The sequence below is a fragment of the Tupaia chinensis genome, unplaced genomic scaffold (genome assembly GCF_000334495.1).
Source record: "Tupaia chinensis unplaced genomic scaffold, TupChi_1.0 Scaffold000407_4, whole genome shotgun sequence".
In the NCBI taxonomy this organism is placed as follows: Eukaryota; Metazoa; Chordata; class Mammalia; order Scandentia; family Tupaiidae; genus Tupaia; species Tupaia belangeri.
The window spans coordinates 4,971,524-4,990,979 of NW_006159912.1; the positions used below are offsets into that span (position 1 = coordinate 4,971,524).

Genomic DNA, 19,456 nt, shown 5'->3' on the forward strand with positions numbered 1-19,456 from the left:
TTTTGTTTTCTTTTTTTTTGTTTTTTTCCTATTTTTTCTTTTTTTAAGAGTGATTTTTGCTCTAGGGCATGTGTGCTTACAGAGAGACAGAGATACAGAAAGCAAGAAATCACCCCTGAGGGGGAATGGGCACACTGCAATCCCTTTTTCTCCATTCTCCTCTCAAGATTTTGGACTTGCACTCATATGCACCCGATGTGAGTTTTAAAAGCCTCTGCCTCTGGGTCCTGAACTCAAACCGGGTCGATGATGTGGGAGTCCAGTGATGTAACCATTATGCCATCTGCTGGTCACCCGTCTCTTTTCTTTCTTTTTTTTGGGAGAAGTTTTTGCTACAGGGCGCATGGGGTGCATGCAAGACAGAAGGTGAGAAATCACCCCCCAGGGGGGATGGCCATGCCGCATTTCCTTCTCCATTCTCCTCTCAGGATCTGGAGCATGCACGCACAAGCACCCACCCCTAGTTTAAGCCGCCGGGTCCAGGACTTGAATCGCGGTCAACAATGTGGGAGTACAGTGACATAGCCATTATGCCATCTGCTGGTCCCAATTTTTTAAAAATACTTTTGCTGCTGTTCCCACTTTTTAAAAAATACTTCTCTTGAGGGACCAGCAGTTGGCATAATGGTTGACCGCCATTCGAGTCCCGGACCAGGCGGCTTAAACTCCAGGTATATCTGCATCTGTGCCCAAGATCCTAGGAGGAGAATGGAGGAGAAGGGATTGTGGTGTGGCCATCCCCCCCGGGTGGTGATTTCTCACTTTCTGTTCCTCTGTCTTTCTGGCAAGCCCAGGTGCTCTATAGCAAAAAGCTCTACAAGAAAAAAACTTCTGTTGAACCAGCAGGTGCCGTAGTGATTAAAGGTGTTGGACTTCCCACATGGCAGGCACAGTTTGAGTCCTGGACCTGGCGGCTTTCTGTCTCTCTCTGCTTACTGCATATGCCCTATAGCAGATTTAAAAAATAATTATAATAATAAATTTAAATGAATAATTCTTTTAAAATATATAAAACTTTTTTGGGCCAGTAGGTGACATGGTGGTTAAGGCACTGGACTCCCACATGGCTGACCACATTTTGAGTCCCAGGCCTGGAGGCTTGCATTCTCACTTTTTCTCTCTCTCAACTCTGGTGAGTGCATGTGCCCTGTAACACATTAAAAAGATAATAAATAAAATGAATCATTTTAAAAATATTTTTCTTTCTGGATCAGATAGTGGTACAGTAGTAAAATGCAGTGCTCTGTGAGGTAATCTCACATGGGAAAGTTGGTTTGAGTCTGGAGACCTCCCTGAGTACACCAGGCACATGAGTACTTGTGCCTCAGGGCTGTTTGAAGACTAGGGGTGGATCATGGTGAGACCCTGTTGGGGGTGCTATCTATCTCTTGTTTCTCTGTCTCCATCTCTTTCTCTGTCGTTTTGGTCATGGAAGAAATAAATAACTATATATATTTTTTACTATTCTTTCTTGTTTTTCTATGTGAATTTTAAAATTTATTTTCTTTGACATTAATAGCTTTTTTAAAAAGATTTTGTTTCCGCCTTATGGTATAAAATACCATCTGGACAGTTGGACAGATGAGCTTTGCCATTTGAGAGCAGGTGTCTTTTTGCCAAAATTAGGCCATTTTATTAGAAATTATTTCCTTACTCCCCTCTGTCCCAACCTAGGCAAGTGGCCAGCACTGTCTTTTTAGCCTTCTGTTGCTGCTCAGTCAGCTCTCTGCATGTCAGACTGTGGCTTTTTATATGCCTTTTAATCATACAGGATAACAGAGAATGCAAAATAAGCAGTATCTTATGAAAAAGCTTTGAGTTTTTTTAATACTGTAATTTAGACTTATCTATGATTTAACCACTACTCTTATCTCTTTGTTCCTCAGAAAAACATAGACCACAATATCCTTGGGTTTTCCTTTTTTTTTTTTTTTTTTTGAGAGGTTTTTGCTATAGGGCGTGTGTGCTCACCAGATAGACAGAGAAAGATAGAAAGCGAGTAATTACCCTCCGGGGTGATAGTCACTCCACAATCCCTTCTCTGTTCTACTCTCAGGATCTTGGGCATGCACGCAGATCATCTGGCGTGAGTTTAAGCCACCGGGCCCAGGATTCGAACTGCAGTTGGCTGCACGGGAGTCCAGTGACGTAGCCATTACGCTAACTGCTGGTCCCCAATATCCTTGGATATTAAGAGAGCTAGTCTAGTTAAATTGGAAGCAATTACTCTGATTATTTAAATAGTAAGCCTGACCTTTTAGGAAGCAGGTACAGGAAAGAACAAACTTTAACAGGATATGAGGGCAGAATGTTCATTTCCCTGTTCATCATCATTCTTAGACTTAGCCTTAACCCTGCTGTCTGCTGTTTGAGGATCAACACTTAAGAAAACATATACAAAATGACTATTTTGATATTCTGACTCCTATTATGACCTAGATAGATGTTATCAGAACTGAGAATTAAGGGCATGGTAAATAAGCGACTCTGGAATTTCTGTTCTTTGTGTTTACATCTGCAGTGTTTTCTGGTCCTTCTGAACTTGGTGCAGTTCTCAGCGCGATCTTAGCTAACCACATGTGCCTGTTTACATTTCAGTGAATAAAAACTGAATTTAGGGCAGCCCAAGATGTAGTGGTTAAGGCAGCTGGATCCCACATGGCTGACTGTGAGATTCCAGTCCTGGACCTAGCAGCTTAAGAAACACACTGAGTGCATGCACATGCATGCACACAATCCCCAAAAGAGGGAGAAATGGAGAAGGAATTACAGTGGGATATGCCCCTTGGGAGGTACATTCTCTCCCTCTCTGATGAGTGCATGTGCTCTCTGACAAACCAAAAAAAATTGAAAAAAAATTAAATTTAAAGATCAGTTCTTCAGGGACCAGCAGGTGGCGTGGTGGTTAAGGTGCTGGTTGCTCCCACATGGCCAACCACGGTTTGAGTCTGGGACTGGTGGCTGCCTTTCTCACTTTCCCTCTCTCTCTTTCCTCCTCTGTGTCCTCTCTGGTCAAAAAAATAAATAAAAAAGAAAAGAAAAAAAAATCAGTTCTTCATTTGTCTGAGGTAATATACTGTAACACCACACACGGATTAGTGAATGCTTGTGTTAGTGCAGAATGAACATTCTGTCATTGTAGGAGATTTTATGAGATAGCACTGCTCAAATGTCCTGGCCTGCCCTCTTCTGAGTAACTTGTTTTCTAATTTAGAGGGAAAATTGTGATTGTTCTCCTGCTGCTGTGTTCATGTTTTTCTTGGTTCAGTGGAGTATTGGTCTTATTTATAAAATTTATGCCTTTATCTTGCTTCCTTTAGGACTTTTTCTCCATTTGTTTTCTCTCTAGCATCCTCATTTCTGTGAAGTTAGAGCAGAGGAGGTGAACTAACTGTTTGACTGCTCCTTAGATGTGGGGCATTTCTTTGACACACCTACATGCCTTTGGAGGTGTTCATTATTAACTCTGTTTTTAGCTTTCCATACTTGAAACCTGTTTTGTTTCATTTCACTACAGATTTGTTCTTTTTGTTGTTGTTGTTAGAGTTTTTTGTTTGTTTGTTTGTTTGTTTTGTTTTTGAGAGGTTTTTGCTATAAGGAGCGAGCATTCGCCAGAGAGACAGAAAGCGAGAAATCACCCCCCCTGGGGGGATGGCCACGCCGCAATCCCTTCTCCTTCATTCTCCTCTCGGGATCTTGGGCACGCACACACACATGCCCAGCGTGAGTTTAAGCTACCAGGTCCAGGACTTGAACTGTGGTTGACTACATGGGAGTCCAGCGACATAGCCATTACACCAACTGTTGGTCCCCTGGTTAGAGATTTTTTAACTCTTCTTTTTTAAAATTTTTAAAAATTATTTTAATTGGGACCAGCAGTTAGCGTAATGGCTATGTTGTTGGACTCCCATGTAGTTGACCGTGGTTCATGTCCTGGACCCGGTGGCTTAAAACTCATGCCGGGCGCATGTGCGTGCATGCCCAAGATCCCAAGAGGAGAATGGAGGAGAAGGGATTGCGGCGTGGCCATCCCCCCGGGGAGTGATTTCTTGCTTTCTGTCTCTCTGTCTCTCTGTCTCTGTCTGGCGAGCGTACGCGCCCTATAGCAAAAACCTCTCCAAAAAAAATTATTTTGATTACATTAGTTCATTAGTTATTAAGTTAGTTTGTTTGTTTATTATTTATATTTGACCAGAGAGGGACAGAGTGAGAGAGAGAAAGTGAGAAAGCAAGCTACCAGGTCTGAGACTTGAACCACAGTCGGCGATGTGGGAGTCCAGCACCCTTAACCACCATGCCACCTGCCTACCCTCCCACCCCCCTTATTGTTTTTTTTGTAGAGGATTTTGCCTTAGGTTGCATGGACTCTCTGAGAGAGAGAGACAGAGACAGTGAGAGGGAAAGTAAGAAGTTACCCCCTGGGGATGGCACAATCCCTTTTCTTCCATTCTCCTTCCAGGATCTTGGGCACATGCCTCATGAGGTTCAAGCCACTGTATCCTGGATTCGTGCTGTGGTCAGCCATGTGCAAGTCCAGTGATGTAAATGTTACGCCATTTGCAGGCCCTGATACGTTCATTGTTAAGGGGATTAGATTCATGTTACTCAAAGTCAATATGGTAAACTAATAATAGACTGAAAGATTTATCAGGATGTCATATTACTCATTAATAATAGGAAAATAACTGATAAGAAGACCACTTGTTATTGTCAGCTGGTCTGCATAGTTTTTCTGTAAATTATTTAAATTATATTCGAGGGTTTTGGGGTGCCGATTTGACTTCAATGAGGGGATTTACTTGGATTATCTTGTGTTGTTTTTTTTTTTTTTTGAAAAGAAAGTTTTAAAATTTTATTTAATTAGTTAATTTATTTACTTTAATTTGATTAGAGAGGGACAGAGAGAGAGAAAGGTAAAGTGACAAAGCAAGCCTCCAGGTCTAGGATTTAAACTGCGGCCAACCATGTGGGAGCCCAGTGCCCTTAACCACTATCCTACATGCTGGTCCCTAATTAGATTATCTTAATATCCTCTTTCTCTTTGAAAGTCTGTCTTTAGAATCAATTTCTGTCTTTAAGTGGACCTACTACCAGGCAGGCTAATACTACTTCTTAGACATGCTTCCTGCCATTCTTCCCCCATCCCTACCTCTTCTAGCCTTTCAGAGATATGTTTCCTTTCTAATGACTTTTTTAAAGTAAGTATTTAATTTTATTTGTTATTATTATAATTAATTTGCTATAGGGGATGTGTGCTCACCAGAGAGAAAGAAAGTAAGAAAGCAAGCCATGAGGTCCAGGACTCAAACTATAGTTGAGTTCAGCTACTCAACCACCATGCCACCTACTGACCCGCTATTGACTTTTTTTGATCTTTGTACAAATTACAGATTTCTGTTGTTTCTACAACAGGTTTCTATGAGGGTTTTTTAATTCTGTAAATCCCAAATCTACATCTCTATAGCTGATACTTTCCCCAAACTCTCATTCTACTTTCATGTTACAGAAACATCTTAAGTACATAAGCATTGCTGTTGAAGTATTTCCTTGTGACTCCTCGAATTAAAGATAATAAAACTGGAGTTCTTTGTTCCCCCTATTCTCTATAGAAACCATCAGAACTATTGGGTTGTTGAGAAAGTCATGATGCAGTTTTTGCATTGTAAAATGTCATGACTTTCCTGACAACCTAATATATAACCTTTTTGCTTTCTTTTTCTCCTAATGCTTATTTATTTCTTCTGTGAGTGAGAGAGACAGAGAAAAACAGCATCCCAGTAAGGTCTTGATGTCACAGTTCACTCTCGGCTTCAGCCAACCCCAGTTCTTGGCAGACAGGAGCTCAGCATATTTAGGAAGGTGTCTCAGTGTGAGCCCAGAACTTTCCCATTTGGGTCAGCCTCACAGGGCATTGCATTTTACCACTGTGGCAATGTCCAGTCCCCTTTCAGTTTCTTTTATCACCGTTTAATCCTCCTCTGTTTATAAAATCTCTTCCTACCTTCTCCACAATTTTTCAGTCATCAAGTCATCTTGCTTTTTTCTTTAACACAGTAACTCTTTTTCTTCATAGTACTTCCTTTTGTCCTACTTTAGTAATCTCCAAATTCTTCTCTTCTGTACCCTATTTTGTCGTCTTGGTAGAGGAACTTTGGTATATGTATGTTTGCAGCTGAAGCAGTTAAGTCATTGTTTTGTGATAATATAGTCTTATTAGCACATTGAGCTACCTTAGTTGTAATATTTTAATAATTTATTTATGTGAACTCTATTTAATTTTTAGTGTGATGAACAAGTCTGGAGTGAATCGTGTAGTTTGGAAACGACCTCGGCTCACTCACAATGGACCTGTTAGAAGGAGCACAGTTATTGACCAGATTCCTTTTCTGGCTGTAGCAAGAGCACTTGGTAAGTAGGACTTACATTTGATGAAAACCTATCAGATTTCCTTCCTTCCTTCATGAGTACACATGCCCTCTGGCAATAAAAAGGAAAAAAAAAAGATCATTTTACATCCTATGTGCTCTCTCTTACTGATCTTTAATGGTCAAATGTACATAAACCTAACCATAGGGTCTATAACCTAGTTGGACTAATAGATAACAAACAAACAAGAAAAACACCTTAAAATTATCACAAAGAAATTAAACAAGGTGATGTGATAGTAATGGGTAGGAAAATAGTCAGTGACTAAAGAATGCTACTTTAGAGATCAACAAGGATCACCCTCAAAGGAGGTGATATTTGAGTAATGCCTGAAGATGAAGGGACCAAGGAAAAAAGCAGTCAAAATAGAGTCATAGGTATACAAAGGCATTTAGTGGCCATTTGATTTTGGGTGTGCATGGGTGGGGGATTTTCTCTTTCTATTAAATAAAAGCCTGGTATTTTTTCTTTTGGAAATTGTATTTCTCTTACCATGTAGTTTCAGTTTAAACATTTCTACTTAGGATCTTTTTATAAAGCATATAGAAGATCAGGCTTACAATAATCACAGGTAGGTCACTGACATTCTCTATTTTGGGATTATGGATTTTGAATCTAGAAAAGGGACAAACTTTTTTTCCCCCCTGCCAAAGGGCACATGTGCTCAACAGAGGGAATCAGAGAAAGAGGGAGAGGGCGAAAGTACTCACCAAAGGGGCATGATTATGGGGCACGGTCATGCAACAGTCTCTTCTCCTCCATTTCTCCACTCTGTTGGGATTTTGATGATGCATGCACATGTACCTAGAGTGTTTTTCCAGCCACTGGGACCAGGATTTGAACCATGTGGTTAGCTATGTGGTATTTGTCTCCCTTAACCACCAGGCAACAGGGCCAGCCTTTGGATGAACATTTTAAAAATCGTGTACAGGGGCTAGCTTGTGGTGTGGTGTTTAAAGCATCTGGATTCCCACATGGCCAGCTGTGCCACTTGAGTCCTGGCACTGGGAAGCTTGAAAAACACACAGGGTTGGGACCAGCGGATAGCGTAATGGTTATGTCACTGGTCTCCTATATAGTTGACCGAGGTTTGAGTCCTGGACCTGGTGGCTTAAACTCACACCGGGCGCACGTGTGTGTGTGTGTGTGTGTGTGTGTGTGTGTGTGCGCGCGCGCGCACGCTCAAGATTCTGAGGGGAGAGTGGAGGATAAGAGATTGCGGAATGGCTATCCCCCCCGGGGGGTGTTATCTCGCTTTCTGTCTCTCTCTGTCTTTGGCTAGGGCACGTGCCCTCTAGAAAAAACCTCTCCGAAAAAAAAAAAAAGAAAAGAAAAAGAAAAACATAGGGTACATGTATGCTCAAAATTCCAGGAAGAAAATGGAGGAGAAGGGATTGTGGTGTGGCCATCCTTCCTGGGGAGTGATTTCTCAGTTTTTCTCTCCTGCTCTTGGTCAAGTACATACTTTCAAAACTGAAAAAAAAAGAAAAGTCACTTATAGTGAATTGACCTTAGGGATATTGGCCTACTACTGTGGCCCCTCATTGATATGGTTGAGTTTTCTTTCCTGGTTGCTTGGCACTTGCCTTGTTTCCATACTAGATTCTATAGCTTTTCTACTCTTTTAGCTACTTGATTATCTTCTAAATTGCCTTTTTGATCTAAGTTAACCTGGGCTAGAAATTATTGTTTGCAAGCAAAGAATCTACTACAGGAAGGAAAGGTTTTGGTATCTTTAAGGAACAAGAGGCCAGTGTGAGAGAGGTAAAGACATAAAATGAGGGTGGACGGGACCAGCAGTTGGTATAATGGCTATGTCGCTGGACTCCCATGTAGTCGAGCGTGGTTCGAGTCCCAGACCTGATGGCTTAAATTCACATAGGGTGGCATGTGTGCCCAGGATCCCGAGAGGAGAATGGAGGAGAAGGGATTGCAGTGTGGCCTTACCCCCTGGGAGGGTGGTTTCTTGCCTTCTGTCTCTCAGTCTTTCTGGTGAGGTCACACGCCCTACAGCAAAAAACACCTAAAAAAAAAAAAAAGAATTAAAGGAATGAGGGTGGAGGCAGGTGTTGTGGAGGTTAAGACACTGGATCCCACATGACCTACTCTGTGGTTCGAGTGCTGAACCTGGTGGCTTCAAAAACACACAGGGCCCATGTGCAAGTATGCATAAAATCCCAAGAGAGGAATGGAAGAGAAGGGATTGCCGTGTGGTTATCCTCTGAGGGTGATTTCTCACTCTCTTGTTTCTTCTGACTCTTTCTTTCTGGTGATGGCATATGCCCCATAGCAAAACTAAAAAAATTTAAAAATAAATAAATAAAATGAATGGGGAAATGAGGACACTTAGCTGATTAAGAAGGATTGTGGGGACCAGCAGATGGCTTAATAGGTATGGTGGACTCCCACAGAGTCATCTGTGCTCCCAGTCTTGAATCCGGTGGCTTAAAACTCACGCCGTGTACATGTACATGCATTCTCAACATATTGAGAGGAGAATAGAGGAGAAGGGTTTGTAGTGTGGCCATCCTCCCGGAGGATGATTTCTCACTTTCTGTCTGTCTTGTGAGTGCACGCAGCCTGTAGCCAATGGGATAAAAGCAGTTAGTGAGCCTAACCCATGATCAATTGACACAACCCCTGTTAAGGAATTATAGACCCCCATGGAAGTGATACCAGGGCTCTCTCACTCTCCGTTCACTCCTCACTCTTAAGAGTATACTTACACTTTTACTTAATGAACTATCATTTGTTTTCAGTATTAGTGTGTTTCATTCAATTCTTCATTTAAAACACCAACAACCTGGGTATCACCAAGCCATGTTGCAACACTCACTAGCAACGCTATCTTAGTCCGTTTTGTGCTGCTATACATAATACTGGGTAATTTATAATGAACAAAATTTATTGGCTCACAATTTTTAAAATTGCAAAATCCAGTATCTTAAGTGCCAACATCTATCTGGCTAGGGCCTCTTCCTCTGTCATTTCATGATGGAAGGCAAGGATAGAAGGTGAGAAAGCAGAAGAAGAGGAGGTCAAATTTACCCCCTTTATGTAAGAGTACCAATTCCAGCTATGAGCAACCATACCCTCTAGTAAATTTTATTTTTTTTTTTTTGGAGAGGTTTTTGCTACAGGGCGCATGTGCTCGCCAGACAGACAGAGAGAGACATAGAGACAGAAAGTGAGAAATCACCCCCTGGGAGGATGGTCACGCCGCAATCCCTTCTCGTCCATTCTCCTCTCGGGATCTTGGGCACGCATGCACACGTGCCCGGCGTGAGTTTTAAGCCACCAGGTCCGGGACACGAACCGCAGTCGACTATGTGGGAGTCCAGCAACATAGCCATTACGCTAACTGCTGGTTCCCTCTAGTAAATTTTTAAAAAAGATTCTTGACACATTAGAAATGCTTCAGAAATGTTACCTATCTTTTCAAAATAATGTTTATGTATTTAATTATATTTGTTATTACTTTTTAAAATTTGACCAAAGAGAGAGAAAGGGAAAGTGAGAAAGCAAGCCGCCAGGTCCAGGACTCAAACTGCAGTCGGCCATGTGGAAGACCGACGCCCTTAACCACCACACCACCTGCTGGCCCTGATCCAGTTTTTGTTTTTGTTTTTGTTTTTGTTTTTAAATATTATTTTTATTTAACTTTATATTATTATTATTGTTTTCCAGTTTTATTAGAGAGAGAGACGGAAAGTAAGAAAAGCTACCAGGTCTGGGACTCAAACCATGGTCATCCATGGAGGAGTTCAGTGCTTTTAAACCATCATGCCACCTGCCAGCCCTGATCCAGTTTGTTTTTAAAGGATCATTTTAAGGCTAGCGTATGGCTGAAATTGTAGCAAAATAAAATTGTAGCCCACGATATTATTTGAGGACCTGTTGCAGTATTGTAAATAATTTACATATTTCATAGATTTTTTTGTGTGTGTGCCTAGAAGGTTGTTACACAGATTATTCCTTCATAGTATAGACATGTGCTACAGTTGATCTTCTAGTTGTTTGCAAGGAAAAAGGGAGTTTGGGATGTGTCTTGCAAGGTTCGTCCTTGAAAGAGTAGGTCCAACTGAGACATTGGAAATTAGAAAAAGATGTAAGGGGGACCAGCAGTTGGCATAATGACTATGTTGCTGGACTCCCACGTAGTCGACCGCTGTTCGAGTCCCGGACCCGGTGGCTTAAACTCACGCCAGGTGCATATGCCTGCTTGCCCAAGATCCAGAGAGGAGAATGGAGGAGAAGGGATTGTGGACATGGCCATTCCCCTCGGGGGGTGATTTCTGTTGCTTTCTGTCTTTTTGGTGAGTGCACTTGCCCTATAGCAAAAACCTCCCCCAAAATACATACATACATACTTATATACATATATGCATTTAAAAAAAAAAGTACAAGGCACAGCTGACATGTTGTTTATTGACCGAGTTCAGGGGGATCTCACAGAGTTCATTCTCTCCCAAGCTTGCCTTCCGCCTTGGAATTTGTAATGGGCTCTAAGACTACTCACCAAGCACTTCCTCCCTCTTTGAGCTCACAGGGCCCGAGCCACAGCCTAGTGCAACCAAGACCAAGCAGGGCAGAGCCAAGGCCTAGCTGAGCAGGGCTGTTCTGACTGTCCAGGTTGAAGTACAGTGGAAATGTTTAGTTCCTATTACCTGAGCATTATACTTCTACTAATGGAATCCCGGAGTCCTGATCGTCATTAGCTTATAATAGTCATATTGGCCAATTAAGCTCAGCTCTCCAGATATTTTTCTTATAAACTGCTTCAAGATTATGTCTCTGCTACATATCCTGTTGGTTTTTACTAGGGTGGTGTGAGGACGAGGGCATTGAGAGTGGATAATAAAAGGATTAAATAAGTTCCTCGAAGAATATCTTTGTATTGAATAATAGATTGGTATGTGGATCCGGCAGATGGCATACTGGTTAGGATGGTGGACTCCCATGTGGGCAAACGTGGTTTGAGTTCCAGACCTGATGGGATCTTGGGATCTTAGGCACACATGGAGTAGAAGGGATTGTGACATGGCCACCCCCCTGGTGAGTGATTTCTTGCTTTCTGTCTCTCTCTGTCGAGTGTATGTACCCTATAGCAAAAAAAAATCTCTCTTAAAAAATTATTTATGGGACCAGCAGTTAGCATAATGGCTATGTTGCTGAACTCCCATGTAGTCGACCGTGGTTTGAGTCCCAGACCTGGTGGCTTAAACTCATGCCAGGCGCTCGTGTGTCTGTGCCCAAGATCCCGAGAGGGACCAGCAGTTGGCATAATGGCTGTGTTGCTGGACTTCCATGTAGTCAACCACGGTTCGAGTCCTGGACCTGTTGGCTTAAACTCATGCCAGGCATATATGTGTGCATGCCCAAGATCCCAAGAGGAGAATGGAGGAGGGTTGGCCATCCCCCCGCTGGGGGGGGGGTGATTTCTTGCTTTCTGTCTCTGTCTTTCTGGTGAGCACACGTGCCCTAACAGCAAAAACCTCTCAAAAAAAAGTATTTTACTTTGTTTGTTACTATTATTTATTTTTTAATTTGGCCAGAGAGTGAAAGAAAGGAAAAGTGAGAAGGCAAGTTGCCAGGACCAGGACTCAAATCACTTCTGTCCATGTGGGAGTCTAGCGCTAGATTAAGCACCACTCCACCTGCCATCCCCATTTATTTCTTGTTATAGAAAGATTTTTCCTATGAGGTGCGTGCGCTTGCCAAAGAGACACAGAGAGACAGACAGAAAGCAAGAAATCACCCCCTAGGGGGCATGGCCATGCTGCAACCCCTTCTCCATTCTCTTCTCGGGATCTTGAGCATGCATGCTCATGAGCCCAGTGTGAGTTGTAAGCCACTGGGTCTGGGACTCGAACTACAGTTGACTGTGTGGGAGTCCAGCAACATAACTATTATGCCATCTGCTGGTCCCATCACAGACTACTTCTTAGTTGGAAGAAAGGAAAAATAGCAGTTAGACAGTAGAGAAATTAGACAATACTTTGGATGATAAAATTATTCTTATTAATGAGTGCTAGTTTAACATTATGTGCTTCTGCCCATGGTAATTAAGGCTCTGGATTCTTACATGACTGACCACAGTTGGAGGCCTAGACTTGGCGGCTTGAAAATCATGCTGGTGGGAACCAGCAGTTAGCGTAATGGCTATGTCGCTGGACTCCCACGTAGTCGACCACAGTTCGTGTCCCGGACCCGGTGGCTTAAAACTCACGCCGGGCACGTGTGCGTGCGTGCCCAAGATCCCAAGAGGAGAATGGAGGAGAAGGGATTGCGGCGTGACCATCCCCCCTGGGGGGTGATTTCTCGCTTTCTGTCTCTATGTCTCTCTCTGTCTGTCTGGTGAGCGCATGCGTCCTATAGCGAAAACCTCTCAAAAAAAAAAAAAAAATCATGCTGGCTGCATGTGCGTGGGTGCCCAAAATCTTAGGAGAATGAAGGATCAGGGATTGCGGTTTGACCACTGCTGCGGGCGTGATTCCTATTTTCTTTCTCTCTCTCTCTCCAGTGAGCACATAGGCCCTGTGGTAAAACCTGTAAATTTTTTTTTAATTTGCAGGTTTGAGCAAAAGGATTAGAAAAATACATTAGGCATGTTTGCATTTGTACCCCAAACCCTGTCAGGATGGAGATGGAGAAGAAATTGTGGTGTGACAATCCCCAAGGGGAGGGTGCTTTCTTGTTTTATTTCTCTCTCCAGTCAATGCACCAGTCCTCTGGAATATAAAAAGTAAAAATAAATAAAAAGACTAAAATTTTTAAATGGTATCTTTTCCATATATTACTGTTGCTTAGAAATATAGTAGACTTTTGGGGCCCGCAGGTGGCATGGTGGTTAAAGCACTGGACTCCCACATAGTTGACCATAGTTCAAACCATGGACCTAGAGGCTTGCTTTCTCACTTTCTCTTTCTCTCTCTCTTTTTAAAGAATTATTTTATTTAACTTTATGTATGTATGTATATATTTATACTTGACCAGAAAGGGACAGAGTGTGAGAGAGAGAGGGAAAGTGAGAAAGCAACCTTCCAGGTCCGGGAATTGAACCGTGGTTACTGGAGTCTAGTGCTCTTAACCACCATGCCACCTGCTGGCCCCCCTCTCTCTCTTTCTCTGGTGAACATGCAAGCCCTACACCAAATGAAGTAATAATAAATAATTATTTTAAAAAAGAAATATAGTTGACTTTCATATATTGCTTTTGTATTTGATAACCCTGTTTAAAAATGTACCATTAATTCTAATAATTTATCTAATTTATCTTTGATTTTCCATGTAGAAATGAAGTTATCTGCAAGTAATGGTAGTTTTTCTCCATTACAATTATTTATTTATTTATTTATTATCTTACTCTGCTAAGTAGGACCTGCAGTACAGTATCGGCTGAGAAGTGATGATACCTGGCATAGTTTTCTTATTCCCTTTTTTTTTTTTTTTTTTTTTTTTTAATGGGGGGGCAGGGTCCCAGGGTGCATGTGCTCACCAGAGCGGAGGGGAAGAATGAGAAATCACCCTTTGGGGGGGTATGGCCATGACACAATCCCCTCTCCTCCATTTCTTTTTTAAGATTTTTGGGCATGCACACACCCACACCTGGCATGATTTTCAGGCCACTGGGCCTGGGACTCAAACCGTGGAATTAGCCATGTGGGATCCTGCCCCCTTAACCTCCATTCCACCTGTTGGCCCTTTATTCCCTCATTTTAAAGGGAATACTTTTAACATTTAAGTTTTTACCTTTAAGTAAGATGTTTGCTATAGGTTTCTTGTGGGTATTCTTTATCAATTTAAGGGAGCACCCTCCCACCCCCTTTAAATTTTCTGTAGGGCATGTGTGCTGGCTGGGGAGGGAGGGAGGAAAGGGGAGAGAGCACCCAAGCAAGCGATCGTCCTGTGGGAGGTGGGTATGATGTAATCCCTTCTCTATTCTCCTCTCAGGATTTTGGGAACGCACACATGTGCCTAGCATGTTTTCAAGCTGCAGAGTCCAAGACTCAACTGTGCAGTTGGCCATATGGGATCCAGCTGCCTTAACTACCATGCCACTGACTGGCTCAAGAGAGTTGCCCTTTTTTTCTTAGCTTGCTAGACATTTTTATTCTGGGTGCATTTTGAACGTTACCAGATTTTTTTGTGTGTCTATTATATGAACATGTGGATTTTTCCTTTAATCTTTTTCTCTAAGTTTCTTTTTTCTTCTGTAAATCAGAGAGGGTTCTGATACCACATTCCAACCCCAGCCTTCAGCCAGCTACAGATCATGGGTGAGCTCTTGCTTGGTGTATTCAAGAATGGGTCTGGACTTGAACTAAGAACTGTCCCATCTGGGATTTCCTTTCAGAGCATTGCATTTTACCACGTTGACACTATCTGGCCCCTCCTTTAAACTTTTGATGTGATTCTGTTAGCTTGGAAATAATAACTTCCTGCATCTTCTGCTTCCTTCCCCTAGGTGATTTGTGGAGCTATGATTTCTTCAGTGGTGAGTTTGTGGTATCACCTGAACCAGATACAAGTGTCCACACTCTTGACCCCCAGAAGCATAAGTATATTATTTTGGGGAGTGATGGACTTTGGAATATGATTCCACCTCAAGATGCCATCTCGATGTGTCAGGACCAAGAGGAGAAAAAATATTTGATGGTAAGTGAATTAATGTGGCTGGCAGGTGTTGTGGTGGTTCAGGGTGCTGCTGTATTCCCACATGGCTAACTACGGTTCAAGTCCTGGACTTTGCGGCTTGCTTTCTTACTTTCGCTCTCTGTCCCACTATGGTCAAATTTAAGTAAATAAATAAAAAATTAATTAATAACGATATTTTTGTCTGAACGTTGTTTTGGTAGTACCTTTGTTAGAGTTATATTTAAGGATGATCACCTTGGGTAGATTTTTGCATTGCCGGGCCTCCTACTAGGTAGAATATAGCCTTTGCAGCTCTTAATCAATCATTTGGGGAATGAGACAGAAAACAGGCAACTACTGACTTTAGTATGAACAGCCCTTGACTTACTGGCCTGTAAAACCTTGCCAGTCCTTTTTTTTTCAGTTGAGATATATTGGCCCAGCCATGGTAGAATGAGCTGGACACTGCTATTTTGGTAGGCTGGAGCTGTATGGGAAGCTTTATCTTTAAAGACCCCTTGAATTGGCCTATTTTTGATATTTCTCATAAAAATAATCATACAATTAATAAGTGACCTTTTATATCTGGCATCTTTCATTTTCCATGTTTAAGGTTCTTCCATATTGTTAGTTTTATCAGTACTTAATTCCTTTTTTTATGATAGAATAGTCTTCCACTGATGGATATTCCACTTTTTATTTATTGACACATTCATCAGTTGATGGCTGTTTTGGTAGTTTCTACTCTGTGGCCATTGTAAGTTATAACTGCTCTTAAAAGTCATGCATATTGTCCCCAAAATCCCAAGAGGAGAATGGAGGAGAAGGGATTGCAGCGTGGTCATCCTCTGGGGGTGATTTTTCACTCCACCTCTTTCTCTCTCTCTTTCTCCAGCGAGCCTATGTACCCTGTAGAAAAAAACTTTTTTTTTTTTTTTGGAGAGGTTTTTGCTATAGGGCATGTGCATTCACCAGAAAAACAGAGAGACAGAAAGCGAGAAATCATCCTCTGGGGGGATTGCTTCTCCTCTATTCTTCTCTCAGGATCTTGGGCATGCATGCACACACGCCTGGCATGAGTTGAAGCCACCAAGTCCAGGACCTAAACCATGGTCGACTACATGGGAGTCCAGCGATGTAGCCAGTATGTCATCTGCTAGTCCCAAAACCTTTTATTTAAAAAAAAAAAGGAAGAACCAGTATATGGTGTAATGATTATGTAGCTGGACTCCCACATAGTTGACTGCAGTTTCAATTCCAGACACGGCAGCTTTAAACTCATGCTAGGCACATGGGTGTGCATGCCCCAAATCCCAAGAGGAGAGTGGAGGAGAAGGGATTGCAGTGTGGTCATCCTCCCTGAGGGGGTCATTTGTCGCTTTCTGTCTCTCTGGTGAGTTCATGCTCCCTGTAGCAAAGATTTCTCTTAAAAAAAAAAAAAAAAGTCATGCACACTTTTCTGTGTAGACGTATGTCTTTAATTCTCTTAGGTATGTACCTAGAAGTGGAATTGCTAGGTTATATGGTAACTCTTGTTTCCTGTTTTTTGTTTTTTTTTTTTAAATCAGTTGCATACCTAGCAACAATCAGCAGTAGGGAAATCCTTTTTCTTTTTTCCTTACCCACTTGGACATGGTCTTCTTCTTCATTCTAAGCAGTGACAAAGGAACACTCAAAGAATACAGTGTCACTGAAGGCAAGAAAGAATTTTGGAGTAATAGCCATGTCAGATGCAAACAGAGGCAGATGGATGGCAGGATATTGGCTTTGACAATTGAGTCTTTTATTAGTGAGCCTCAGGATGAAAAGTTTTGGTGGGAATGGTGAGGGCATTACACAGACTGTAAGAGTACTTTGTGAAGGACCAGCAGATGGCGTAATGATTACATCACTGGACTCCCATGTAGTTGACTGTGGTTAGAGTCCTGGACTTGGCAGATTAAACTCACACTGGGTGCTTCTGTGTATATATCCAAAATCCCAAGAGGAGAAGGGATTGCAGCTTGGTCATCCCTCTTGGGAAGGAGGGTTGATTTCTTGCCTTCTGTCTCTCTGTCTCTCTGGATGAGCACATGCACCCTACAGCAAAAATCTCTCTTAAGAAAAAAGAAAAGGTTTGTGTGGGTCTTAAAAGTAGTTTTGTAGTCTTGAGAGAAAGATTAACAGTTCACGAAAAATAAAGATTGATGGGATGGAGGTCAGAAATATATAGAAGTATCTGGAATCAAAGGCACAAGGAAATGGGTTATTTATCTTTGGAATGGTTGATCTTTCTCTTAGATGAGAGGAAGGGTAAGTTAAGTATATTTTGAGTAAAAAGGTATAATACTAGGTTGGTGCAAAAGCAATCATAGTTTTGGACTGTAAATTTAATTCATTATAACTAGGCTCAAACACATCTTTATTAATCAAAATAGGAAGCCTTACAACCAACCCATCTTTGCCAATGAGAAATAAGTTTGTTTATTATCGCAGCATAAAAATCCATGTTTTGGGATTCAGCAGACTCTTGGAAAGCGTCTTCTGCATCCTGCTGGTTGTGTAAGTGTTTTCCCAGCAAAAAGTTGTTAAGATGTTTAAGGAAGTGATGGTTGGTTGGTGAGAGGTCAGGTGAACATTGTGGATGAGGCAAAACCTGGTAACCAGACTTGTTCATCTTCTAAAGTATTGGTTGTGCAATGTGCTTTCATGCATTGCCTTGGAGAAGAATCGGGTCCTTTGTGTTGACCAGTGCTGGCTGTAGGTGTAAACTTCTTAGATGTAATGGTTTCACCAGGATTTAAAAAGCTGCAGTGGATAAGGCCCCACCAAACAGTGAGCATCCCTTTTTTTGTTGCAAGTTTGGTCCAAAGTACCACTGAGCTGGTCATCCCTGGTTGTTGGATTAAATCCACTTTTTGTCACATGCCACAATCCAATTGAGAAATGTTTTGTTGTTGTTGGTCGAATAAGAGCAGACAACACTCCAAATGATTTTGAATATTTCAGCCAGCTTCCGAGGCACCCACTTACTAAGCTGTGTCACATTGCCAATTTACTTCAAATGCCAAATCACAGACCATAGAATGGTAAGTGTTGAATTCTTTGCAACTCATGTAGTTAATTGTAGGAGGATCAGCTTTGATAATTTCTCTCAATTGGTCATTGTTAATTTCCGATGGTCACCCAGTACACTTTCAGTTTAAAAGCTCTCGTCTCATTCACAAAACTTCTTGAACCACCATGGCACTGTATGTTCATTATCAGCAAAAATCTGCAGTGGGTGAATGAATCTGCAGTTCATTATCAGTTCCAAGGGCAAATGCGTCATCAATGGGAGTTGTCTCCGCTGCCTCTTTGTGACCCATTTTGACTCGAAAAAGAAAATCGCTCAAATTTGCTTTTTGTTTAACATCATTTCCAGAGTCTGAGATTCATATTAAATAAGCAGCAAGTAATAAGTCATTAGCAAAAAAAACCGCCCAAGAAATGCACATTAAAATGATGTATAATGTAACTATATTTATTTAAGAATGTATCCAATAGTGGCCGGCAGGTGGCGTGGGGGTTAAGGGCACTGGACTCCCACATGGCTGACCATGGTTTGAGTCCCACACCTGGTGACTTGCTTTCTTATTACCTTTCTCTCTCTCTCTCTCATTCTGTTCCTCTCTGGTAAAAATAAAATTAAATAAATAAATAAATAAATAATAAAGTTAAATAGAATAATTTTTTTTTAAAAGAATGTATCCAGGACCAGCAGGTGGCTTGGTGGTTAAGGTGCTGAACACTCCCACATAGCCTACCATGGTTCAAGTCCCGGACCTGGTAGCTTGCTTTCTCACTTTCCCTCTCTCTCCCTTTGTCACTCTGTGTGTGTATGTATCTCTTTCTCTGGTCAAATTAAAATAAATGAATGAATAAATAAAATTGAATCAATAATTCTTTTTTTTTGAAGGAGAGAGGTTTTCTTTTTGCTATAAGGTGTATGCACTTACCAGAGAGACGGAAAGCGAGAAATCACCACCCAGGGAGATTGCCATGCTGTAATCCCTTCTCTTCCATTCTCTCGGGATCTTGGGCACGCACGCACACATGCCCAATATGAGTTTAAGCCACCGGGTCTGGGACTTGAACCACGGTCAACTACATGGGAGTCCAGCAACATAGCCATTACACTAACTGCTTGTCCCAAAACTGCAGTTACTTTTGCACCAACCCAATAACTGTCAATCCCAGTAGAGTAGATCAGGGTAAGAGTCATCTTGATTCATTTTTCATTTGGTCAGTGATTGTCAGATTTCAAAGAAAAATTAAACAACATAAAGATTGGGACCAGCAGTTGGCGTAATGGCTATGTTGCTGGACTCCCATGTAGTTGACTGCAGTTCAAGTCCTGGACCTGGTGGCTTAA

The 19,456-nt window shown here is 41.8% G+C and overlaps 1 protein-coding gene across 1 annotated transcript in view; it reads left to right on the forward strand.

Moving 5' to 3' along the window:
* Positions 1-19,456, forward strand: part of PPM1D (protein phosphatase, Mg2+/Mn2+ dependent 1D) — a gene marked incomplete at its 5' end in the record, with an annotated part of 65,731 nt that overhangs the window by 35,835 nt on the left and 10,440 nt on the right. Inside the window, 2 exon segments of the mRNA XM_014590132.2 lie at positions 6,284-6,408; positions 14,894-15,084. Of these exon segments, the coding sequence (XP_014445618.1) occupies positions 6,284-6,408; positions 14,894-15,084 (316 nt within the window).